Source organism: Panthera tigris, chromosome E3 (genome assembly GCF_018350195.1).
Source record: "Panthera tigris isolate Pti1 chromosome E3, P.tigris_Pti1_mat1.1, whole genome shotgun sequence".
NCBI lineage: Eukaryota > Metazoa > Chordata > Mammalia > Carnivora > Felidae > Panthera > Panthera tigris.
Window position 1 is genome coordinate 7,325,515 of NC_056675.1, and position 26,986 is coordinate 7,352,500.

The window sequence follows — 26,986 nt, forward strand, 5'->3', positions numbered from 1 at the left end:
TCCGCAAAATGGCCAAAATTGAAAGACCAACCATACTAGCGGTTGGCAAGGATGTGGAGCAGCTGGAACTCTCATACTACTGATGGGAATTTAAAACAGTACAACTATTTTGGCCATTCTTTAAAATGCTAACCATACGCCTACTGTATATCCTAGCCATACCCCTCATAGGTATCACAGTGTTGACCAGTTGCATCGGCCTCACCTAGGAACTTGTGGAAATGCTAATTCTCAGGCCCCACTCTACCTGCTGAAGTTTGAGAACTGCTGCCGTGGGGCAAGGACACTGACTTTGAGGACTCCCCCTGTGTGTTACTTTTACTTTTCATAGCAATCCTGTGAGACAGAGGAATTGTATTCTACCCGACAGAGGACGAAACTACAGCTCAGAGGGGTCACCTCACTCTAGTTCCCTCCACTGGGCAGGTCTGGAGTAGTTTGGACCACTCTCAGGTTTGTGCACCTTGTAAGCTTGGTGCTTCCCAAGTTATTGCCTCCTTTCCTCCCACAGCCCTTCCTAGCGCTTCATTCATCAGGCCACTTGTCAAGGTCTGGGCAAACAAAGGCAAGGGGATGTGAGCGTGAGGTGAGGCAGGAAGATGACAATAGTTCTCTGAAGGAGAACAGGGCACAGTCTCTACCCTTCCCCATGAACTGCCTGGTGCCACTGCTGACAACAGCACTGTGTTTATTTACTTCCTCCTGTTTTCTATCCAGAGGACGGGGGCCCAGAGAGGGTTTCTTCTGCCCTGGTTGGGGGCAGGCATGCAGTGAGCCCTCCAGGAATTAGGACCCAGCTGGGAAGGGAAGACTCACCCGTGTGAAGCAAGGAGAGGGAGGCCACAAAGTCAACGCTGAAACAGGTGGGGATGACATCTCCCACTTACTGGGTGCTGGGTGTTTTGCTTATTTGCTGTGTTCTTGATGCTTTGACAGGTGGAGCCTCACTGACCAGGGAGAGACTGCCCCTCTCAGTGCTGGCCAGTTCCTAGAGATGGCAAAGACTTGCCCAGGAGCACACCTTTCATATGCAAACCAACCAGTCCAGAGCCCAGTCCAGAGCCCGTACTCCAAACCACCTCTTCCATCTGGCTCTTCTGCCCCAGGAGGGCAATATTCCTCTACCCCATTCTCCCCAGGGCAGCCCCTAATCTGCAGAATCCGCTGAAATTATTCCCACTGGCCAATCATAAACCAGCTTAACCTGCTTTGCCTTGTCTTTTCCACAGACACTAGATAAAGGCTCCTGTCCATGTTTTCCCTTCATTTCCTTTGCTTCCTGACCGAACTTGGTGTCTCCCAATGCAGCCCTGCATGAGATTCCATGCCTCTGGGATCTAGGGATCAGTGAGTATAAATTCTTACCTCATGACAGTAATTTCTGTGTCTTTGTGTCTTACCATATCTGATTCAAACAAATCCAAATAAAATTATATATACATATATATATATGTGTGTGTGTGTGTGTGTATATATATATATATTAAATGTTTATTTATTTTTGAAAGAGGGAGAGAGAGGGCCAGCAGGGGAGGGGCAGAGAGAGAGGGAGACAAAGAATCTGAAGCAGGCTCCCGGCTCTGAGCTGTCAGCACAGAGCCGGAAGCAGGGCTCGAACTCAGGAACCGCGAGATCATGATCCGAGCTGAAGTTGGCAGCTTAACCATCTGAGCCACCCAGACGCCCCTAAAATTACATTTTAAAGTAGGAGTTAACTCTCCCCGTAGGCAGGGTCTGTTATGGTCCTCATTTTACAAGAGGAAACAGAGGTCCTGAGTAAGGTTGTGAACATCACTTAAGGTCACATTGCCACTGAATACCTGCTGTGGTGTTGGGTCTGTGCCTCTGCTCCCCCCGCTTCCCCATGCAGTGACAACCATCAACAGTCCTCTGGGCCACATCAGCACCCAAGGGTTCCCTTTTCTGTGTTGTCTTCCTGCTACACAGGGAGATGCTTGAGGACTGACCGGGGCATGGAGCTTTGGGTCCTTGGCACCTGGCACAGTGCACGGGGCAGTCAGTGCCGACTGGTGTGAATGGAAAGAACACAGAGGTGGGTGTCAGGTGATGACGATCCATGTAGCTTTCCAGTCGGTGTGCAGTGTTTTCTGTCTTACCTCATTCTGTCCTCCCTCAGACCCTCTAAGGGAGGTAGCTGTTATCCCCACTTTACAGATGAGAAGACTGAGGCTCGGGGAAGGGAAGGCATTTGCCCAGCAGTCTGACCCAGGGGCTGCCTTCTGTGGAGTCTGCCACTGTCACATTCACAAGTTTCATTTGTCATGTGACCGAGACTTCCTCACCTGTCAGCTTCCTCCTCATGGCCGCTGGCTGCATTCCAGCTCCTGATCAATGTGACAAATGCCAACAGAGCCTCTCAGAGGTGACAGCAGAGGGCTGAGGACTGGGAGGCACCGGCTGACTCCTGACCTTGCTGTGCTCCCAGCTTGAGGGAGGAGGAAGGATACTCTCAGAGGTGACCCTTGTTGCCCTTCCCCTCTGTGTCACAAACAGCTCTCCAGAAGCCCCGATTCATAGCATTTGCCAGTTTCCATGGTGCAAGAACTCCCACAGTATAGAGTTAGCTACCTCTGTGTGGGCCAAATGTTTGCATCCCCACTGGACCCCCCAAATTCACATGTTGAAGCCCTAAGCACCAGTAGGGCTGTATTCAGAGGTGGGGCCCCTAAGGAAATAACCAAGGTTAATGAGTCATGGGGGTGAAGGGCTGATCCTATAGGACTAGTGTCCTTACAGAAAGTGACGTCAGAGTGCTGCTGTCTCTGTCTCCACACGCACATGCTGAGGGAAGGCCTTGTGAACACATAGCAAGATGGCGCCGCCTACAAGCTACAGGCGGTGACCTCAGGACACAACCTACCCTGCCAAACCTTGATCTTGGACTTCCCGCACTCCAGAACTGAGAGAAATTCCTGCTATTTAAGTCACCCGGTCTGTGGCATTTCATCATGACAGCCCGAGCAGACTAATATGACTCCCGATGTGAAGTCACTGAATTTGAGCCAAGAAGAAATGCACAGCGGCAGGTGCTTCTACGTTATTCCCACCATGCAGATGCAACAGCATAAATAACGTCAAGAGCACAGATAATAGTAATACGTGGTAAACTATGTAGGCAGAGACGAGCTTTCTTCCTTTTTAATATAATTTATTGTAAGGTTATATTTTTCTTTTTTTTTAGGTTTATGTATGTATGTATTTATTTATTTACAGCGCTGGGGGGGAGGGGCAGAGAGAGAGGGAGAGAGAGAGAATCTCATTAGGCTCCACACAGTTAGCAGTGTGGAACCCCATACGGGGCTCAAACTCATGAATTTTGAGATCATGACCTGAGCGGAAACCATGAGTTGGAGGCGTAACTAACTGAGCTACTCAGGTGCCCCAGGTTATATTTTTTCTTGATTAAAAATTAAGAAAACATTTTTAAATGTTTATTTTTGAGAGAGAGAGAGAGCACGAGTGGAAGAGGGGCAGAGAGAGAGAGAGGGGGACACAGAATCCGAAGCAGGCTCCAGGCTCTGAGCTGTTGGCACAGAGCCTGACTCAGGGCTCAAACTCATGAACCGTGAGATCATGACCTGGGCCAAAGTTGGCGGCTTAAGTGACTGAGCCACCCAGGCGCCCCTTGATTAAAAATGTTTTATTGTGTTAATGCATACTTAACAAAAACTTACCATTTTAGCCATTTTTAAGTATACAGTTCAGTGGCATTAGGTACATTTATATTGTTGTACACATATTTAATATTTAATAGTGGCTGTGTTGAGAAAGGGCTCACAACATTCCCCCAAATTAACAATCAGCTCCGGTACGTTTCCCTCTGTGGGATCCCCTTTATCCATGGTCATCAGGTGGCTTAGCAAATTCAGAAGAAAAAGCCAGGAAATGCTTCTGTTGATGTGCATTTCACAGAATTCAAATTTAAGGTGAATTATGATGGACACATAGTCCTCCTCTTTTTTTTCCTTCCTTTATTTGAAATATGTTTTTAGTGGCCTGAGCTGAGCACATTCTTACAAGGCCTGAACTGGCCAACGGATCTCAGCTGAGGTGACACTTTGGTTCAAGTCGGCCTCAAACTTCATGTCATTCGTTGCGTGTCACTGGCCCCTGGTACTGATGTGTTTTTGGTTTGAAAGAGCAGACATTTATTCCCTCACAACTCTGGAGGCCAGAAGTCCAAAGTCAAGGTGTGGACGGATTGTGCCCCCTCTGAAGGCTCTAGGGAAGGATCCTTCCCGCCTCTCCCAGTTTCTGGAGCTCAAAGCGGGCTTTGGGGTCCTGGGCCCGTTGAGGCACCACGCAGTCTCTCCCTCCCATGTCTGCCTTCCAGCGTGACGATTGGCTTCCCTATATTCCCTGTTCAGATGCAGAGTGGCTGCCGGCCCTGGTGGCCCTGGTCTTTCACTGGAGCATAATTACTGTGATAAAGTGGTTACCAGTGCATCTTGGACAACACAAGCTGAGATGAGGGTGAGACCCAGGAGACCCGAGAGAGGGAGTTTGCATCTGAGAAGAGTGAGTGTGGGTGGTGACCCCCATAAGGACCCCAGGTGGAAGAGGCTTCTTCAGACTCCAGGGGTGATAGCTGCAGTCTGGGTTTCCAGGCACACAGCCTGCCACTGGCCTTTATTAACCTGTGGTCTCTGTAGAAACATAATTATTCAGGGCCAGCAAGAGGCAATGTTTCTCCACACAAACTGGTGGATTTTGTTTCCAAAGGCGGAGAAGGGGGAGCATCTCGCTACTTGCTGGATAAGATGCTGTCTGATTCATGACTTGCTTCATAAAGCCAATTTTGGGCGGGGAAGACACCAAAATCAGGCGGTGTTACTTAGAGTTAGGCTTCCTGTAGCAAAGCCGGGCACAAGCCCTCCTGTAGGACCGAGGGGCCCGTCCCCCAACCCCCCCGCCCTCCGAGCACTGGTCACTCCCTGCTCTTCCCGGAGTGATGGATTGACATGGGAGCAGGGGCAGGATCCTGATCTGGGGAGGGAGGAGAGTGAGGTCACGTGGGTGCGTCTCCAGTCCTGGGGGGCATCAAGGGTGCACCCCACAGGGCTGTGGCCAGGTTCACTGTGGGCTGGCTTCCTTACTTTTGGATGGTGGGTTTGCTTCTATCACTTGTGAGACCCCGGCCAGAGCACAACCAGAGCACTGTTCCTCATGTCCAAATATTTAAGTTATCATAATCTGCCAAATAATTGTCTCTCTGCCCTGAGAAGTATACCTTCATAATACAAAACTGAGAAATGTGTTTTTATACAGATGAAAGTTAGCAAAACAAAGACAACTGAATTGATCGTTATTACAGGAGCCTGCATGTTCTATTTTGGCTTGGCGATATTTGCAGAACTTTTAAAGACACGTGGAATTCTGTATTATATATATTTGTATTGTATATTTATTGAAATTTATTTTGTATATTGAAATTTATTGAAATTTATTTTTTCTTTCAGTAAAATCGCTAAATATGTTATAATCAATATTTCCAGATAATTTATTTTCTATCAGCAGCAATGCCAAATTAGACAACATATCTTTGTCTACGAACAGAAATGTCATTGGGAAAGTCTATTAGACCACTAAACCAAGAAACACCCTTTTTAATTTTTTAATTGAAATATAACTGATGTATAGCATTGTATTAGCTTCAGGTATACAACATAAAGATTTGATATTTGTATTATTGAAATGATCACCGCAATAGGTCTAGTTGACACCCATCACCAACATAGCTACAAAATTTTGTTTCTTGTCATAAGAAGTTTTAAGAGCTACTCTTAGCAGCGTTCATATATACAATACAGCATTATTAACTGTAGTCACCATGCTGTACATTATATCCCAGGACTTACTTATTTTCTAGCTGGAAGTTTGTGCCTTTTGACCCCCTTCACCCATTTTGCCCCCCTGCCCACCTCTGGCAACCACCACTCTGTTCTCCCTACCTAGGAGTTTCTTTGTTTATTTCAGATTCCATATATAAGGAAGATCATTTGGCATTTACCTTTCTCTATATGACATATTTCATTAAGCATGATGCCTTCAAAATCCAACCATATTGTTGGATCCACCCAAAGAAATGGCAGGATTTCTTTCTTTTTTTGGCTAATATTCCATTGTGTATATGGTGCCACACTTGGGTCCTTGGACCCAGGTATGGTAGAAATGAGGATGGACCCCAAATTTAAAGGTACAGACAAGGCTTTATTGGGGCAATAGCTGCAGGAGAAGGGAGACAAAGTCATGACTAAGGTGTCATACTGGCTCTCCAGACAATAGCCAGGGAGTTTTAAAGGGGCCGAGGTGGGAAAAAGGAATGTTGCTTAAGCAAGTAGGGGTGGGGAAGCCCAGGAAAGTGGGGGCACAGGTACATTTGACAGAACATGCTTCTTCATGCACAGGACGTTTCATTTGCATGTTAAGTCTCTACCTCTGGGCATGTTTTTTAGCATTAAGATGAGAAAAGTTGGTGAAAGGTCAATTTTGGTGACCATCTCATCTGGGATCAGTTGCAACCAGTCTGGGTTTCCTCCTTGATTCTTGCTCTGCCCTTCAGGGAAAGGGATATGAGCCCAGAGGGAGTGCCCTGGGTGTCCAGGGGCTTGTTCCAGTCCTTGACTGTTTCATAAATACCGCATTTTCTTTATCCATCCATCCATTGGTGGACACTTAGGTTGCTTCCATATCTTGGCTATTATAAATAATGCTGTAGTCAGTGAACGTGGGGGTACAGATACATTTTTGAGTTAGTGTTTTCCTTTCCTTCAGATAAATATCCAGAAGTGGAATTGCTGGATCATATCAGTAATGTCTTCTTTGACTGAAGTTTGACTTTTGTCATTCTTTTAGAAAATCAACTGTATTTCCTGAGTTATTACATATTTGAAATGTTTGTTGCCTTCCTAGTGGACTGCAGGGCTTGTACTTGACCAAGGGCCCCAGCTGTTATCCTCTGACATCCCTCACAGTGAGGCCACTCTTCCCATGGGGCTGCTGCCAGCCAACAGCTGAGCACGGCAGGGATACTGAGGCTGGCCCCTTCCTGGGAGATACAGGACTCCTCTGATGGTCAACTGTGATTCAAGAACTTCTCACTGGTCTTGCCAAAATTTCCTTAGACTGCACGATGGTCTAGCATGCTTCTACCCAACCTTCCTTCCCTCCATCCTTTACTCCAGGTCAACCTTGCATCAGGTCTGAAGGCTCTCCCAGCCTTACCTGGCTTCCTCCGCATTATCTCTCATAGGTGTTTCCACTAAACATATTTGCACTTCTAATCCTATCTTGACACCTGCTTCTTGTAGGACCTGAACTGACCAAGGGGCACACACACCAAATTAATGTCCATTAGAATCTCAAAATAAACCCATCGGATATATCTTGAGTAAATAAAAATAATAATAAAAGGAAGAGGTATAGAATTTTGTTTTTATGCATTGAGAAATTGTTGGGAATATATGTATTTCAACAGTGATTGTCTCCCAGCCATGGGATTCTAGGTGACTTTTATTTTCATTGTTATTTTTTTGGTACCTTTTCAAGTTTTCTACAAAAAGCACTGCATTACTTTTACGATGAGGAGAAATATTTTATTTTACAAATCAACCCCGAAAAGTCTTTATATATATAGTCGGGCTCTTCACGAGGGTGGCTCTGATGAACTGAAATGGAATCCCTCTCTTATATCTTTTCAAGGCTCGCTGGCATTCTAAATGGAGACTCCAGCACATAAAATGACAATCCTTATATGCACAGATGTGATAGATGTTTCTGGCTGTGGCTCTGCCTCATCCCTTCAGCACTGCCAGGTTTCCCTCACCTGCCACCCCCACCCCCCACATCCCAATTCTCACTGGTGGATTTATTGCCTGTGCATTAGAAAAGTTAAGAGAAGAAAAACCATAAAATACCTAGGAATAAATCTAACCAAAGAGGTGAAAAATCTATACACTGAAAGCTACAGAAAGCTTGTGAAAGAAATTGAAGAAGACAGAGAAATGGAAAAAGATTCCATGTTCTTCCAAGGAAGAACAAATATTGTTAAAATGTCAATACTACCCAAAGCAATCTACATATTCAACGCAATCCCTATCAAAGTAACACCAGCATTCTTCACAGAGCTAGAACAAATAATCCTAAAATTTGCATGGAACCAGAAAAGACCCCAAATAGCCAAAGCAATCTTCAAAAAGAAAACCAAAGCAGGAGGCATCACAATCCCAGACTTCAAGCTATACTACAAAGCTGTAATCATCAAGACAGTATGGTACTGGCACAAGAACAGACACTCAGATCAATGGAATAGAATAGAGAACCCAGAAATGGACCCACAAACATAGGGGCAACTAATCTTTGACAAAGCAGGAAAGAATATCCAATGGAATAAAGACAGTCTCTTCAGCAAGTGGTCCTGGGAAAACTGGACAGCGACATGCAGAAGAATGAACCTGGACCACTTTCTCACACCAGACACAAAAATAAACTCAAAATGGATGAAAGACCTCAATGTAAGACAGGAAGCCATCAATATCCTTGAGGAGAAAGCAGGCAAAAACCTCTTTGATCTCGCCCGCAGCAATTTCTTACTCAACACATCTCCGGAGGCAAGGGAAACAAAAGCAAAAATGAACTACTAGGACCTCATAAAAATAAACAGCTTCTGCACAGCGAAGGAAACAATCAGCAAAACTAAAAGGCAACCGACAGAATGGGAGAAGATATTTGCAAATGACATATCAGATAAAGGGTTAGTATCCAAAATCTACAAAGAACTTATCAAACTCAACACCCAAAGAACAAATAATCCAGTGAAGAAATGGGCAAAAGACATGAATAGACACTTCTCCAAAGAAGACATCCAAATGGACAACCGACACATGAAAAAATGCTCCATGTCACTCATCATCAGGGAAATACAAATCAAAACCACAATGAGATACCACCTTACACCTGTCAGAATGGCTAACATTAACAACTCAGGCAACAACAGATGTTGGCGAGGATGCGGAGAAAGAGGATCTCTTTTGCATTGTTGGTGGGAATGCAAGCTGGTGCAGCCACTCTGGAAAACAGTATGGAGGTTCCTCAAAAACCTAAAAATAGAACTACCCCACGACCCAGCAATTGCACTACTAGGCATTTATCTAAAAGATACTGGTGTGCTGTTTCGAAGGGACACATGCACCCCCATGTTTATAGCAGCACTATTGACAATAGCCAAAGGATGGAAAGAGCCCAAATGTCCATTGACAGATGAATGGATAAAGAAGATGTGGTCTATATACACAATGGAGTATTACTCGGCCATCAAAAAGAATGAAATCTTGCCATCTGCAACTACGTGGATGGAACTGGAGGGTATTATGCTAAGTGAAATTAGTCAATCAGAGAAAGACAAAAATCATATGACTTCACTCATATGAGGACTTTAAGAGACAAAACAGATGAACATAAGGGAAGGGAAATAAAAATAATATAAAAACAGAGAGGGGGACAAAACAGAAGAGACCCATAAATATGGAGAACAAACTGAGAGTTACTGGAGGGGTTGTGGGAGGGGGGATGGGCTAAATGGGTAAGGGGCATTAAGGAATCTACTCCTGAAATCATTGTTGCACTATATGCTAACTAATTTGGATGTAAATTTTTAAAAATAAAAAATAAAGTTAAATTATAAAAAAAACCCCAAACACTAAAGAACTAGGAGAAAAATAGTTAAATGAGATGAACAATTCATAGAACCAACGCTGAGAATTGGCTAATAAAGTATTTTAAATTTAAAACTCACCAGGAACCCAATAAGTTTGAATTAAAATACAATAAAAAATCTTTCTTCCCTCATCCAAAACAAACAAACAAACAAACAAACAAACAAACAAACAAACAGTTAAGAGAAGAGGTACAGACAGCTGAGGGGAAGGGGTTCCAGGCTTGATCCTCACACCAGCGCCTCCATCCACACAGCCCAGGACCCGCAGAAGCGCTCAAATGGGGCAAATGAAGGACAGGAGGAAGTTGACCTGATTGCGGACAATAAGCCGCCCTGGGTGGATCCTGTCGGGCAGAGCCAGACTGGAGGTCATTTCCCAGGCGTCCACAAAGGCCACACGGAGGTCAGCAAAGGCGGCTCGGAGAAGCCGGTTCACCTGGAGGGTGAACCAGTCACTGCCATACACAGACTTGTAGCCGGTATTGGCCAGCTTGATGACCACGAGAGTGCGGGGCTCGCGGGTCAGCAGCGCAGCCACGGCTGCCCTGATCCCTGCGAGTCGTTGCACAAAGACAGATGGGGGAAAGGTGGTGAAGTGGGCGCCCAGGCCCAGCACCACCACTGTGTGGGGGCCCCCGGCCAGGCCCCCCAGTTCCCGGACCACAGAGTGCAGGGAGGCCACTGGTGTGTGCAGGGAGCGCAGGGGCCAGCTGTGGGCCCGCCAGTGCAGCACTATGCCCCGAGCGGTCTCCACCGCCATCAGGGGCCCCGTCTGATATGTGGTGTGTAGATCCATAGGCTTCAGGGCTGTGGGGAGGACAAGAGGAAGCTTAGAGGCTAATATAGGACCGTACTTCCTCGTTTAATTACATAGAAGATCTAGCATCAGTTTCCCCTTAGGACACAAGCATCCTCTGGCCCAGGCACCTGGTTATGTTCTCCCTAATCTGTGATATCGCCAGTAGTTACCAAGCCCCAAAACCTATTCTCAGTCCTCAGCCTCCCTGGCCCTGGAGCATTTTGTCTCATTGACGTTCCTCCGGATGCTCCTTCCTTTCTTAGCAGAAAGGATTCAACTTGGATTGATCCATTGGCCTCCTCTGGCCACCCCTGGATGGAGACTTGCCCCAGGCTAGAGAGTGAAGGCTGTCCAGTGTGTCTTTGCACAATGGTGGCCAACCGAGGGAGCCAGAGGTTTCTGGAATCAGGTCTGGTCACTCAGCTGTACACCCTGATAGAGAGCTAGACGCATCTGCAATAAAAGGCCCCTCCTTTGCACCATGTCTCTGCCTGCTTGCCCTACCTTGCGCTTCAGGGCTCTGTGGGCACAGGGGGCGCCTTTTTCTATTTCACAGAAAGGTGCCAAATCAGCTAGCAGAGGATCTGGTTCTCCCAACATTCTGTCATGAACTTCTATTCATCTCTAGATACACCTCTTGCGTAGGAAAGTCAACTACTCCACTGCCACGGGCAGTGACCCTGGGAGGTCACCTCAGATTGCCTAAACACCAAATTAGAACCGGAGCTCTCTTTTTCCCTGAAGGAAGGGGCTGCACCGAGACTAACCCTCCTGGGAGGCAGCGGGCTTTGATACCTCAAGCAGGAGCGTACACAACAGCCCAGACCTCAAGATCTCTAGGTGGGGGCAGCTGGTACTTTTAGAACTTCTGTAAACAAATGGCGGCCCACATCCCTCTGGTGCCGGGAAGCCCAACATGGCTGCTCTCACACTTGTAGGTGACAAGGGAGAGCCTGAGGGGGTTCTCTTCCAGGAGAGCACAGACCCACCCTGCACACTTCTCTTTGGGATCATAGGAGACAGGCAGGGGAGGCAGCTCGGTGCTGACGTTCCTTCTTTCCTTGGCCCTCACGTTGCCCCCGCTCGCTGATAAAGCATATTCCTTAAACCACGTTACATTATATTGTGGAATCTGTGCAACAAAAGTTGGAGGCTCAGATGGCACTCACCCTTCATGATACTCTCACCTCTTTTAACTTTTATCGTCCAGGGAATAAATAAATATGAAACTCTGTCTGAAGCTTGGACATCTCAATTCACTTCCAGTCCCCTGTGTTCAAATGCCTCACGCACAGACTCCCCAGAAGACCCGCCCACACAACCCGATATGAAGAATATAAAATAAGTACACCATCTTCTACCACTGCTGTCCCTTGCTCCCACACGCAGTCAGGCACCCCAGTGATTTCCATTTTGAGTCCGTTTTCTGTTATCTGTAGTTACCTGGTCATCTCCCTTCTTTCTAGAAGCAATCAGTCAACAAGCTGTCAGTTCCCCCAGTATAATGCTTCCTTTACTGCTGACCCCAATTTAGTCTCTCACCAGCCTGCATGCTGACCTACCAGTGTCTTATAACTGGTTTTTGTAATGTGCTTTTTCAATCAATCAAACAAAATGAAAACATTCAGTGTCTTCCCAAAGTCACAAGAGAAACCCCTGATTTCCCTACAGCACTTTTCTTAAATTCCAACTCTATTCCTGCAATATCCCTTGGCAAATCCTCACTTCCAGGTAAGGTTATCTATTCATCATTCTTCAAACACATCCACCCTACTGTTAGAGCCTCTGATCATCCACCTAATTGTTGAGATTATGTGCAATCTGGGCAACCTGTTCCCCATCCCTGCCTCTGCCCCAAACCCAGTATCTGGTCCTTCCACAGCACTCTCCTGAAATGTTTTCTGCCTTCTCAAAGCCCTGGATCTTCTCTTTTTGCCTTAGGAGCCCTGCCCTCTCCCCTCACGGCCACTCACAGGGCACAGTGTCGCGCAGGTACTCCCACCACTGCCGAAGTGTGGAGTCCCCCATCATGTGGACAACGTGACCAGCCAGGCAGCCCAGGATGCTGTCAACAGTGGAGAAGGAGCGTCCGGAGCAGGACAGTGAGTGCCACACATCTTGGTGGTAGAAGCCAGAGGGCTTTGGGCCTGGGATCCCAGGGTGGCATGGTTGTCGAGGGGACAGAACTGTAAACAATTATTTGTGAGCAGAACAATCCGTGGGTACAGAAGAGTCTAAAGCCACAGGCATGGAACACGTGCTGCCTTTTCTGCAAGCCCCAGTGTCACTTACCCAGACTCTTGTTGCTTTCCTTGGCCACCCAGATTGGAGAAATACCCTGAGGGAGGACCTTGTCTGTCACGTTCCTGAAGAGAAACCAATTTGCAAGAGGGAAGCCCTTAATGGAAATGCGTGATGGGAAGGCACCCTGGGCTGAGGTGAGACTGGGGTTCTTGGAGGAAAGGAAGTTCTCAAAATCAAGGGCATCTGTCTAGTGTCAGGGCTCCTGGGAGATACTGAAGGCTTGGGGTCAGGAGAGGGATTGCAAGCTGGAGTTCAGGGATCCAGGTTCTTTGCCTCGGGGATTCCATCAGTGCAGGAAGCAGAGCTGTTTTAAAATGTACCCAGGCATGCGGCGCCTGGGTGGCCCAGTTGGTTAAGCGTCCGACTTCAGCTTAGGCCATGATCTCATGGTTTGTGAGGTCAAGCCTCACGTCGGGCTCTGTGCTAACAGCTCAGAGCCTGGATCCTGCTTTAGGTTCTGTGTCTCCCTCTCTCTCTGCCCTTCCCCCATTCACTCTGTGTCTCTCAAAAATGAATAAACATTAAAAAAAAATTTTTTTTTATGTACCCAGGCTTTTTGGGGAGGCCAACACATCAGGAGATGATGGCCATGAGAAAGACAGGGGGTTACTCAGAGTCCCTGAGAGGCAGGGGCACAGTGCACCACATGGGGCCACAGGGGGATGCACCAGGGTCAGTTGGGGGCAGAGGGAGTAAGAGCAAACAGAGGGCACAAACCTTTGTAGTGATTTTCACAGGAAGGAATAGGCAAGGAAGGGTAAGCAGCTGAGGAGGCTTGGGATTGGAGCCTTTGAATGATTTCAATGGGGTCTGGGCTATAGAGGCAGATTCTGGTTGTCAGTAACTGGCTCTGGGGTGATTTCAGGCCCAGGACATTGGCCCAGACTGTAGGAGCCTGATAGAGGGAGGCAGGGTGGTGGGGTGCACTAAAATTGGGTGGTATGCTCAAGGCCTCTCTAAGAGCTAGCTAACCCTGGGAGGGGCTGGCCCTCCCTGGGTCCACATGGCCCCAAGGCATCAAAGCATCACAAAAATACAGGGAATTATAAACATGATTTATACAGGAAGGGGCTTGGAGCCTTTTGTAAGAAGTGCTAACTCTCTTCTTGGTCCTACTGGGCCCACTCCTGCTGGATTCTCCCCGATCACGATTAGACCAGCAGTTGTTCCCTGATCCCTGGGACTCGCTCTTCTCCTGGTTGCCAGGACACCTCCCTCCCCTGGTAGCCCCTTGTGTGAGCCCCCTTCTTCCCATGCTCCAGGCTCAGCCTTCACTCCTCTATCCGGATCACACTCCCTCCCTTGGTGGTCTCACTCAGCCAAGATCTCCAGCCTAGACTTCTCTGCCAGATTCCAGGTTTGTGAGTCTAGCCATGTGCTCAACACCTCCACTTGGTGTCTAATGCATGTGACCAAACTCCTGATCTCTACCCCCACCCTTCCCCCCACCTGCAACTGTCCTTCCAGGGAAGCGGGCCCCAAGCCCCACAGCCACATGTGAGTTCTCGCTTTTTAGCACATTCCGTGTTCTCTCAGGACATTTTATGGGCACTGCCTTCAGGATATACCCAGAAATGAATCACTGTGGACACCTCTACTACTGCAACCTGAAGCAGAGGCCTCCTACCTTTCAGTCTCCCTGATTCTCCCTTAACCTGCAGTCCATTCTCAATGCAACGGTCTGAGACCCTGTAAATGATGTGAATCATAGCGTGTCCATCTTCTGCTCAAAATCCTGCAATGACTCCCTTTACACTTACAGCAAAAAATCAGTGTAGTCACAGAGCCCTTCCTGTCATGCTGCATCCTTCGCTTAACACCGCTGGTCTTCACCTGCCCACCTCTCCGTCCCTCACCCCATCCCAGCTATTTGGCTTCCTTTGCTGTTCCAGGCACACTATGGCATTTCCTCTGCCTGGAACTCTCTCGTCTCAGGTACATCCTGGGCCAACTCTCTCATTCCCTTTAAGTCTTTGCATGAATGTCAGCTTCGTCTTCTTCTCCTTTTTTTGTAAGTTTATTTATTTTGAGAGAGAAAAAGAGAGCGAGAGAGCATGAGAGTGAATGCACATGAGTGGGGGAGGGGCAAGAGGGAAAGGGGGAAAGAGAATTCCAAGCAGGCTCCACACTCAGCATGGAGCTTGGAATGCCAAATTCTTTTTTTTTTTTTTTTTAATTTTTTTTTTTAACGTTTATTTATTTTTGAGACAGAGAGAGACAGAGCATGAACAGGGGAGGGGCAGAGAGAGAGGGAGACACAGAATCTGAAACAGGCTCCAGGCTCTGAGCTGTCAGCACAGAGCCCGACGCGGGGCTCGAACTCACGGACCGCGAGATCGTGACCTGAGCCGAAGTTGGCCGCTTAACCGACTGAGCCACCCAGGCACCCCGGAATGCCAAATTCTTAATGAGGTCTATCCTGACCCCCTATTTAACACCGCAACCTGCCCCCATCGGACTTCTAATCCTTACCTCGTGTATGTTTTCAATTTCCCCTAGCACGAATCTCCTTCTAGCGTTCTTTTTTTTTTTTAATTTTTAAAAGTTTATTTATTTATTTTTGAGAAGAGGGGGAGAGAGAGGGAAAGTGAGGGAGGGAAAGAGAGGGAGAAGGAGAGAGAGAGAATCCCAAGGAGGCCCTGAGCTGTCAGCATCAGAGCCCGACGCGGGCCTCGAACCCACAAACCTTGAGATCATGACCTGAGCTGAAATCATGAGTCGGACGTCTAACCATCTGAGCCACCCAGGTGCCCCATCTCCTCTAGCATTCTATACTATTTACTTATTGTTATGTTTATTGTTTATCATCCTCTCTCCTGTTGTAAATAAGCTTTACCAAGGCAAGGTCCTTGCTGTATCTTCACTGCTGCGTTCCCAGTTCCAGCAGGGCCATGCATGTAGAGTGTGGTCAGCATGCATTTGCTGAATGAAGGAATGGACTTACTGAAGGGGCTGTGTCTGAGGAGGAGAGGGGAATTTGCTTCTGGAGGGGAGAAGGGATGAGAATATTCCTACAAGCTAGAAAAATGCAGGAGTATGGCCTGCCCTGAGACTGTCAGGGCCCTAGTGCCCCCTAGAGGTGACAGCTTCAGGAAGCAGGTAAAGGATGATCTTAAGGACTCTGGACCCAGGTGGAAGACGCCTGCCCTCCCATCAGAGCCCAAGATTACACAAGCTTGAACAGCGGGCACTTTGGGGAGGACTACGGGAGGATCCCAGATGGCCAAGGCGTCAGTATCTTTGCAGGACCCTCGGTGAAGGGAGCTCTTCCCACCAGCCTGGCTGCAGAGGTCCTCAGATGGGATTAAAGTTGATATACAGAAAACACCTGACCTTGGGGCTGCAAATTCATGTCCGCTATACATTCCTCACGTGTGTGGTTATCTGTTTAACACCAAACTTCTATCAATACACTGTTAGCTCCCACAGGATGGGGCCACGTCTGCCCTGCTCTCTCATCCCCAGGACCTCTACGACTTTGGACCATGTCTGACAGAGCAGGGGCCACTTGACAGCAGCAAAACACTTGGGCCAAGATTGTAACAGCTAAGAGAGCTGAGATATGCTGTCCTGTTCTAAGCACTTTATACACATTAATATATTTGCTCTTCACCCCAAGTCTATGAGGGAAGTACTATTATTATCCCCCTCTATGAATGAGAGAACAGAGGTTCAGACAGGTTAAGTGACTTGCCAGAGATCACATGGACAGAAGCTGGCAAGTCGAGCAGGTGGAGCCAGGATCAGAACCCACGTACTCTCACTCCAGAGACTTCTGGGATGTACCCCAAGTGACATCCTGATATGGCTCCTGTTTTTACCCTTAGATTTATTTTTTAATGTTTATTTATTTATTTTGAGAGACAGAGCTAGAGCAAGAGAGAGTGCAAGTGGGGGAGGGGCAGAAAGAGAGAATCCCAAGCAGGCTCCACGCTCAGCATGGAGCCTGACATGGGGCTTGATCTCATGCCCGCGAGATCCTGACCTGAGCCGAAATCAGTCGGATGCCTAACTGACCAAGCCATCCAGGCACCCCATAACCTTAGATGTATTTTTAATCGACCAATGCAAAAAGGATATGTGATTCTCCTTTTCTGACCAAAGGGAGCATAAGAATTGGTCTGGAAAGACCAAGGTTACCTGGTGCTAAATTCTCATGCCAGGAAGGAAATGTTAGTGGGAATTCCCCAGACACGAACTACTGAGAGCCTCCAGAGATGGGTACCTGGTGAGGCCAGCAGGCACCTCAGCACCGCCAGGGCCTCCGGCTCGGCTCACCTCCTCCAGTCCTCATGGCAGCCAGTGAGAACTTCTGTGCTCCTTGGGGTGGTGCAGCAGCAGCCAGCCTGCTCTGTAAACACCTCTGGCTCTTCTCTTCCCCCACTCAGTGGGGGTGTCCCTCCACCCCTACTCTGCCTCCACCCTGCCACCTTCTGGGACCCCATTTTTACCTCCACCCCCTACTCTCCCTGCTGGAGACCAGATGCACAGGTCTCCCACCTTAAAAAATGCCTCCCTTCTCCCTTGGGTCTCTCTAACCCCCACCCTGCCTCAGATCTCAGGGACAGTAGGCTGTTTGCCCATCTCCCCTCCATGACTCCCATCTTGTGTCCACCCAGGGAGGCTTGCCCCCACCCCGCCCTGAGACTGAGGACAGTTCTCAGCCTTTCTCAGCTTCCGGGCTTCAGGCTCTGCTCCCCTCTCACTCGGGGGTCACATCCACCCTCCATACTCTCCGACCACATATGCTGGTAATTTCTACCCTACATCTCTCCTTACAGGGGCAGTCAGAAGAGCAAAGATGCCTGCAATGCTTCTCTTCTGCCAGAGGTCCATGTTTCTCCTTCAAGCCTTAGCTAAATTGTCACCTGCCCGATCATCACAGGCAGGTGGGTTGCCCTTTCTCCATGTCCCCAAGCCACGCAATGTATACTGCACTTAGGCACTCATCACAATGTGTTTTCCAAAGTCATGGATCTCCATAGGGGCGCCTGGGTGGCTCAGTCAGTTGAGTGTCTGACTCTTGATTTTGGCTCAGGTCATGATCCCAGGGTCGTGGGATTGAGCCCCGTGTCAGAATTGACACTGAGTGTGGAGCCTAAGATTCTCTCTCTCTCCCTCTCTCTCTCTCTCTCTCTCCCCAAAAAACAAACAAACAAACAAACAAACAAAAATATAAGCAAACAAACAAACCCAAACAAAAGTCAGGAATCTCCTCATTGAAAACTTGTAGAGGGCAGGTATGCTGACCATTACACAGAAGTAGTCAGCACTTAGTATGAGACCTGGCACGCAGTAGGAAACACATCTAATAGAAGAGAATAGATGAATAAGAGTAGTTGTTCAGGCAGAATATCACAGGGACTGGGGTTCGAGGGTTAGGGCAGACATCCCAGATAATGCTGGGTTTCTTACCATGCCAGCAGGGCCTCCTCGTGTGGTGTGGTCACATTCCAGTAATGTCCACTTGAATGCCCTACCAGTGAGTTGCAGGGCAGGGTTGGGGGTCGAGCACAGAACCAGAGCTCACCAGAATCTTCATCCTTGTAGTGACAGGTAGACTCTTCCTCCCCAGTTAGCAGGGGGTTAACATTGCAAGTCACAATTTCTTCATATCCTGTGGGTCCCCGGAAATAGCCCATGAAATCAACTGTGGCCCATTGGTCTCTCCAGATTCCCCGCAGGACCCTAACTGCCTCGCTGGAGTGGATCAGCTGCACTCGCACCTGGGCCTGCCCAGCCCACAGCAGAGGGAAGGACAACAGGTAGGTGCCATTCTCCAGATCCTGGATATCCCCAGGGACTCCTGCCTTCAGGTGGGGACCCAGCAGCTGTGCCCGAAACAGATCTCCACCACAGGTCTTGGGCCTGCCCTGGTGGTCTCTGGTGACAAGGATGGCCTCTAGGGAGCCTCCCAGGGTGTAGCTGGCCTGGGAACGATCCCTCAGGTGGTAGGTGGAAGTCTGGGGACTGGTGGAGGCCAAAAGGTCCCCCGCATCTCCTGGGGTGGGAGGCCAGTGCAGAAGATGGGTCAGGTCCGAGAGCTCCTTGGGGAGAGAGCCAGAGGACTTGCAGGTGGGGCGGGGCTGTGGGGGCAGAGGGACCATGCTGTTAGGCCAGGAAACTCTGATGTACAAGATCTGTGGACAGAAAAAGAAGAAACTGTCAGTGGTTTGTGTCTCTTCACCTTTCTTCTGGGAAGGTATCAGTTCAACAGACATAGTCCTCCTCTGCCTGGTGGGTCTCAGGCAGGAATCCTACCAGCCCTATGTCATGCCGCTTCTGATCCAAAGCTGGTGTGTGAGCTACCACCACACACACGTGCAGATATCTCATGTTTAAAACCCTATGTCTTGGGGAGCCTTGGGTGGCTCAGTTGGTTAAGTGTCTGACTTTTGATTTCAACTCAGGTCATGATATTACCATTCATGGGATTGAGCCCCGAGTCAGGCTCTGTACTGACAGCACAGAGTCTGCTTGGGATTCTCTCTCCCTCTCTCTCTGCCCCACCCCCGCTCATGTGCATACACATACACACTCACTCATCTATCTACCAGTCCCCACTGGCTTCTGTCCCATCACCTGCTCACTTGGGATGCATACACTCTAACTGCCAGCTGAGGGGTGTCCAGGCTTGGACCTAGCCCCGCCCCCCCACTTTTCAGCTCTCCTCACCCATTACACGTCCTTCTCTCTCTGGACTCCAAAACCCAGGATAAATTCTCCTTCCCCTTTGTATTTTCTCTTTCTACAACCCAACCTTTATAATCTCCATCCCGGATTTGAGAAGGAGAGTTTCCTTCACACACAGAGGAATGAGCTAGAGGTCCACCTTGGGGAGTAGTCAATGGAATCAGACTCATGGGGTCGTGGGGTTTCCCTGCATAGGAGGCAAGAAGGAGAGATGTGCAGATAGAAGGGGGCAGTGGGGAGGGAGTGGGCTGTGGCTCCAGCTATCTCTAGCCCCCAACCAAAATCCAAGTCTCAGGTAACCACAAGCCTAAATTGGCCTTGCCTCAGGGGGACATCCACATGGCTCAAAATCACAGTACGAATGCTCAGCAATTCCTCCCAGGGAAGGAAGTAAATCCAGTTTGACGGCCCATCAGTATTTGGCAGTCTCTAGCATTTATTTACCCTGCTTCTGATTTGTCCTCTGACTACACTTTAGCGTCAGGGATCTGGACCCCTTCGCTCAGCCTTTCCTCAGCACAGACATTAGGTGACACATACACACTCTGGCCATGTGATACTCCCATGTTTCACCAGGGCCAGGGCACAGGGGATGCCCAAGGCCCCTCCTTATGTATCTCCTGGATAAAATCAACATGAGCAGGAAGAAAGATTTGGGGCCTACATCAGGAAGAAAGGACTGCAGCACACGGGGAGAGAAAGGAGGAGCTATTTCCTTCATGCAGATCACTGGGACCTGCCCCAGAGGCACTTACTTAAGCCCCTGGAATTCCAATTTTTCTGTATAGTATGAGTTGTTGGTATAGTTTGGGACTGAGAACTGCGGAGGCCACAGTCTTATCAGGCACCCATGCAACTGGGGAATGAGACCAGAGTCTGCCAGTGGCTCTGGGAGTGGCTTGACAGCGAGTCCTTTACCTGCAGGGCCTGTTGGAGCCACCACCCTGTTATCAAGGCAGTAGTTAATGAGCTGGTCAGTAACTTTGATCAGTCAACAAGAAGGGATGGCCACTTTGTCAGGTTAGTGACAGGATGGAGGCTATTTCTCCTTCTCTTTGTTTCCCTTCCCGTATCAGAGGAGAAATAGAGGGCGGAGGAATGAGGGAGATATGTTTGAGCAGAGCATGCCTCCCACAGACTCATATCAGCCAGAACCTTGGCTGAACCTGGCAAGAGGGGACAGAGGGAGAAAGAATGGAGCAGAGGAGAATTTTGAACTGGATATGAAGGTGAAGTTTAAAATGAATAGAGCTGAGTCTTAGAGACATGAGATCGACTGAATTTCACAACTGAAATTGACTTAAAAGTTATGGAATTAGGGGTGCCTGGGTGGCTCAGTCGGTTAAACGTCCGACTTCAGCTCAGATCATGATCTCATGGTTCATGGATTGGAGCCCCGCATCGGGCTCTGTGCTCACAGCTTGGAGCCTGGAGCCTGCTTCAGATTCTGTCTCCCTCTCTCTCTGCCCCTCCCCCACTCACACTCTGTCTCTCTCAAAAATAAATAAACAATAAAAAAATTTTTTTTTTAAGTTATGGAATAAGACAGAGATGTGGTTAAGGGGAAGGATAGTAGTGAACAGACACATTGCATAGCAACAACTGGAAGAATTAAAATTGTTTCAAATTTATATTCCAACGAGGTTCTCCCTAAACTGGTTGTAAACTCTCTAGTAAGCATGGGCCTTTGGTCTCTGCAGGCTGTGATGACCCACATTGCGGTTGATGGCTGTAGTCTTGCCCCTGGATTTTATTTTTTTATTTTTATTTATTTTTTTAGTGTTTATTTTTTGAGAGAGCATGAGCATGGAAGGGGCAGAGAGAGGGGGACAGAGGATTTGAAGCAGGCTCTGCACTGTCAGCTCAGGGCCCGATGTTGGGCTCGACCTCATGAACTGTGAGATCGTGACTTGAGCCAAGGTCGTTGGCTAAACCAACTGAGGCATCCAAGCGCGGCTTGCCCCTGGATTTTAACTGCATGGACTTCAGTAGGCAAAAACTGGGTATCTGCTGTTGACTTTGATCTAAGAATCTGCTCCTAAAAAGGGGGTTAGATTATCAAGGAGAGAGAGCATATAGTTGTGAGGTTTTTTTGTTTGTTTGTTTTTTAATTTTAAGTAGGCTCCACACACAATGTAGGGCTTGAACTCACGACCTTGAGATTAAGAATCACATGCTCAGGGTGCCTGGGTGGCTCAGTCGGTCAAGCGACTGACTTTGGCTCAGGTCATGATCTTGCAGTTCATGGGTTCAAGCTCTGCATTGGGCTCTGTGCTGACAGCTCAGAGCTTGGAGCTTGCTTCAGATTCTGTGTCTCCCTCTCTCTGCCCCTTCCCAACTTGTGCTCTCTCTCTCTCTCTCTCTTGCTCTCAAAAATAAATAAACATTAAAAAAAAATTTTTTTTTAAAGAATCACATGCTCTACTGACTGAGCTAGCTAGGTGCCCCTAGTTTTGTTTGTTTTGTGTTTTGGAGTATATCATCTCCACCCAAGTCAGGGGGTTCATCTGTCTAGGGGGGATTAGGATTTGTTTAAAAGGATTGCAAAAGGGGGGGTCTGGGTGGCTCAGTCAATTAATTGTCCAACTCTTCATTTTGGCTCAGGTCATGATCTTACAGTTCATGGGTTTGAGCCCCACATTGGGCTCTGCACTAACAGCTCAGAGGCTGCTTGGGATTCTCTCTCTCTCCCTCTCTCTGTATCTCCCCTGCTCTTTCTCTCTCTCTCAAACTAAATAAATAAACATTAAAAAAAAAAAAAGGAATGTAAAGAAAAAGATGATACATAAAGGCCATAATGAAGGAGAGGAAAATGGACTAATTTTTAAAGCATGTTAAAATATCGGGGCAGCTGGATGGCTCAGTTGGTTGAGCATCCAACTTTGGCCCGGATCATGATCTCATGGTTTGTGGGTTTGAGCTCACATTGGGCTTTTGGCTGACAGCCTGGACAGCGCAGAGCCTGCTTCGGATTCTCTGTTTCTTTCTCTTTCTGCTCCTCCCCTGCTCCTTCTCTCTCTCTCTCTCTCTCTCTCTCTCTCTCTCAAAAATAAGCATTAAATTTTTTTAAAAATATATTAAAAGCATAGTTGAAGCTTTCTGAAATGACTAGAGAATGAAGGAAAGAAATATATTACCAGAAACAAACCCTCCTCTACAAAGAAAGAGGTGACACACAAATATTTTTGCCGACATTAAAATAACAAGTTATTCACATACTGGAAAATTCAAAAGCAGAAATAAGGCAAATGTGTTAGTAAGGAATTGCTTTTGGCTGGTAGTAACAGACATTAACTTCATTGGCATAAGCCAAGAAAATTTAATTTTCTCTCAATGAGTATCTGAAAGTAGACAATTGGTAGCTTTGGTCTTAAGGATGTCAGACCAAGGTCTCTCTTTGCATTTCTCTCATGGTCCCAATAAGGCTACTGGAGCTCCAGTCATCACATTCATTTTTGGGCAACACAAAGGAGGAAAATCAGGGCATCAAGATAGCTTTAGAAGTACCACCCAACAACTTTTTTTTATATTTCATTGACTACTCCTACCTATGATGGAATCTGGACATAAAGTCTTCTCCCCTTTCCCTGCTGGGCTCATTACCCAGCTTTGAGTTAGTAGAGAAGAATGGGAGAATATTTCTAAAATGAGGCAAAAGCCTTGGAGTCACCAGATTTTGTTCAGGAACCTGTTGAGAGGGAAACCAACATGGGGCTAACAGGGAAACTGCCCTCGGGAGGCATGTTTCTTGGGGCAAAGCAATGGCTGTGCAAGAAGCTGTGGTCACAGCCTTTGGGCAAAGCATGGAAGATGCCAACACACTGATAGACAGATATATTTCTCAAGGTTGTGTATTTACAGAACCCACACTTTATACAGCAATTGGATGTCAGGACCATGGAACCTAAAAGGGAACAGGAAATTGAGATGTTTCAAACATACATGATGTGGGGAAGATGGGCCCTTTAAGTAAGATCTGATGAAGTTTTCCCTACTGCACACTTCCATAATTTTCAAAAAGAAGGGGATGTCCCACACCCCATTCTCTGGAAGAGGAGGAAGCACACAGATTTTTCCTACTGCTATAGTATGCACAGGACATAAAAATCCAGTGGATTTTTCCTACTGCTATAGTATGCACAGGACACAATCACCCTTAGTGGGGGAAATGTCCCAATAAAATTTAAGTTCATAGGCTGTGGACTTCAGGCAACCACTGTAGACCAAATGGTGATCCTGAAACCAAGAAGCTTTTCTCTTCCTTGCCTATTGACTTGCCTTTGGCTACCTCTGAAGCTCAGCTTGTTTCTTTGGCAAAACCAGAGACTGGATTATATTAGGCTCTAGGAACATTGTTTCCTGGATTAACTGCTCAGAGGGGTGGGAATTTGCTACCATTTTCTAACTTTGGGGGGTATGGGTCTAGTGCTGTGATAGTCTGGGAGCCCTGTTGGCTTTGGAGGCCATTCTTCCTTGTTCTCTTTCTTCCTTCATTCTAAACTCTCAGGGCCTGTGTATGTGAGACAGTGATCCTGTATAAGTGTGTCTCTTGTGCAGATCTGGGCTGTCCTGCAGGCAGGTTTCCCTAGGTCCAGACTTGGGGAGGGTGTTTGTGACAGACACCGTTGGTTGTCCATCCATATTCCATTTTTGTATAGCCAAATGTGATACAATATTATCATGTAGGATATTATTATTGGTCTGAGCCAGTCATGACATCACATTCTACACCTTCTCAATCTTTTTGAGAGTTTCTCAGCTCTGGCTATTAAGATACCAGGAGAGGTCTGATAACAGATATCTGAGACAGCTGTCACTCACCAAACAAAAAGGACCAATAAAGCTGGGACTGCCCCTATTTTATTTCCACCTAAGATGTGGATTCAGTGTCTGGAGGTGTGTCAGCCATCTTGCAATAAGAAAGAAAAGGCCGTTTCAAATTTTGTTTCTTCTCCACTACCCACATACTTCTTTCTGGTGCTGGGTGTCATAGGAAGCACTGGTATCATGGTAGGGCCTCTGGCTGTTTCTTTGTGTGGTGATGCTGGGTTGGCACAGGGTGGGGGAGGAGTATTCCTGGAAGCCATTCCTATACTGAGACAACTAACTACAACTTAGCTATACACAAGAATGTCTGGAAACCACATCACATCAAAACTAAATGTTCCTCAACTCCAATTTCTCTTAACAGGCTTAAAAAAAAATGCCCGTGACCACTCTCACATCACCTGACATAGAGGAAGTTGTAATAGAAAGATACATGACCTTAACAGATTGAGGTTAAAATATTTTACTACTATAAAGTTTACAGAACCACATGACACTGCTAGTGCCCCTCCCATGGCGTTGGTAGAGATCCAAGCTAGTTAGAGTCTGAACTTTTTTTTTTTTTTTTTTTTTTTTTGACTAGGCTCCATGCTCAATGTTCAGCTTGAACTCAGGACCCTGGGATCAAGAGTTGTATACTCTACTGACTGAGCCAGCCAGACACCCCTAGAGTCTGAACTTTGAGCCTCATTGGCTTCTTGGCAAATATGCCTCAGGTTATGGCAACAGCAATGCCAACTCTGCCCCCTGCTGACTGCAATATGAAATACCATAATTTATATGACATCTCAATTTCAGAGATATTCAAATGTGAAAAAATGCACATCTTGGAATTGATGAAATACGATATTTACAACATGTATAAAAGATAAAGGACTAATACCCAGAATATAGGAAGAATGACCACAGTCAAAATGAATACAATAAATAGTACAGTGGGAAAATGGGGAAAATACATGAACAGGCATATTACAAAAGGGGAACTGTAAAAGAAAATAAACATCAGAAAAAGATGCTCAACTACACTGGTTATATAAGCTAGGAATGGTTACAGAAAAGCCAAAGCACAGTGGCTTAAGAATGATGGTTTTATTTTTCTCACAAAATGAGATGTCCAGGAATAGGGCATGAAAGGCTGGTTAGTGGCTCCAACAATGTCATCAAGGATCCAGCCTCCATATGCTGTCTTATTATGTTGACTTGCTGTTCATGGTGCAAGATGGCTGTCTATCCAGTGCTTATGTCCATGTGTCAGCAAGTAAAATGGGAAATAGCAAACTGTGCTTGGATTTTCCCCTTTAAATTAGGAAAGAAAATATTTTCCAAAAGCTCCACCCAGAAGACTTTGGCTTTATATTTCATTGTCAAGTGTCAGCTGACCACCAGAGCTAGGAGAATGACATTATCATGATTGGTTGAGACCAGTTACAATTCAGCCTGGAGGGCTTAGGCTTGGGTAAGGATTCATCTTCCCTGAAATTCAGGGATTTCTGAAGTAGCATGCTAGTAAACCAACTCTCCAGAAAGACAAAAAAGTCCTGGTTTAGAGGTTCTGTTTTTAGAGAAAGGTGTTTAACAGATAATTGACAGTCCTTTGCTACACTCAATATTACCTCTTCAGTGTCCACTTCAGATGTGACCAAGGTGGATAATGGATAAGGAGGAACTTCCCAGATGATGAAGCCAAGGACCATGGAAACCAATGTGTGGGGAGCCCTTCCCAGGGAGTAGAATGATTATATGCTGAATGCTTAGCTCTTCTCCTCCCTTCCCAAACTTCACCCCCAGCCTTCTTCCCAGACTCACCTCCTAGAAGACTGACAGCTAAGCACAGGCCACCAACCTCAAAGCAGAATCCTGGAAAATTTCTCTGAGGAATCTGACCTGAGAGGAAAGACCTAATGGTACTAACATACAGGTTCTCCAATCACCCTACATTGAAAAGCCACCACCCATAAAGCTTTCCATTTGTTTATTGCTAGTATATAGAAATACAGTTGATTTTTATATTTTGGTTTTATATCATTTAACTGTCCTAAATTTACCTTTTGATTTAGTATTTTCTTCTTAAGGTTTTCTTCTTAAATGACATCCCCCTGCCCCTGCCCATGTAAGTGACATATCAATGATATTGATTCTCTATTCCATTAACATGGTATATCTCTTAATTTATTTAGGTCTTCTTTGATTTATTTCATCAGTGTTTTGTAGTTTTCTGTGAACAGATCTTGCACATATTTTATTACATTTATACCTAAGTATTTTTCTCTTTTTTGGGTGGTGCTATTGGAAATGGTATTTTTAAATTTTTTGATTCCAATTGTTCATCTATAGAAATATAATTCATTTGGTTTTTCAAAAAAATTTTTTTAATGTTTATTCATTTTTGAGAGACAGAGCACAAGCGGGGGAGGGGCACAGACAGAAACGGAGACACAGAATCTGAAGCAAGCTCTAGGCTCTGAGCTGTCAGTACAGAGCCCTACATGGGGCCTGAACTCACAGACTGTGGGATTATGACCTGAGCCGAAGTTGGACGCTTAACCAACTGAGTCACCAACCTCCCAAAAAAAACTTTTTAGACAGAGACTTCCTTTCCAATCTGCATACCATTTTCTCCCACTGCC

General features: G+C 46.8%; 1 protein-coding gene and 1 long non-coding RNA gene across 4 annotated transcripts in view; one reads left to right on the forward strand and one right to left on the reverse strand.

Moving 5' to 3' along the window:
• Positions 1 to 9,691: 9,691 nt before the first annotated feature.
• Positions 9,692 to 26,986, reverse strand: part of LOC102959516 (NXPE family member 3-like) — a 47,554-nt gene continuing 30,259 nt past the window's right edge. For all 3 annotated transcript variants that reach the window (XM_007073955.3, XM_042972073.1, XM_042972074.1), the window contains 4 exons: positions 18,255 to 18,979; positions 12,828 to 12,901; positions 12,509 to 12,721; positions 9,692 to 10,543 (listed from right to left, as the gene is read on the reverse strand). In XM_007073955.3, the coding sequence (XP_007074017.1) occupies positions 10,011 to 10,543; positions 12,509 to 12,721; positions 12,828 to 12,901; positions 18,255 to 18,979 (1,545 nt within the window). In that variant the 3' untranslated portion in view covers positions 9,692 to 10,010. The remainder of the gene's footprint in view (positions 10,544 to 12,508; positions 12,722 to 12,827; positions 12,902 to 18,254; positions 18,980 to 26,986) is intronic.
• LOC122234698 lies at positions 12,751 to 18,596 on the forward strand. The gene is made up of 3 exons (XR_006212605.1): positions 12,751 to 12,973; positions 17,621 to 17,728; positions 18,513 to 18,596. It is a non-coding gene; the product is annotated as an uncharacterized LOC122234698 (long non-coding RNA).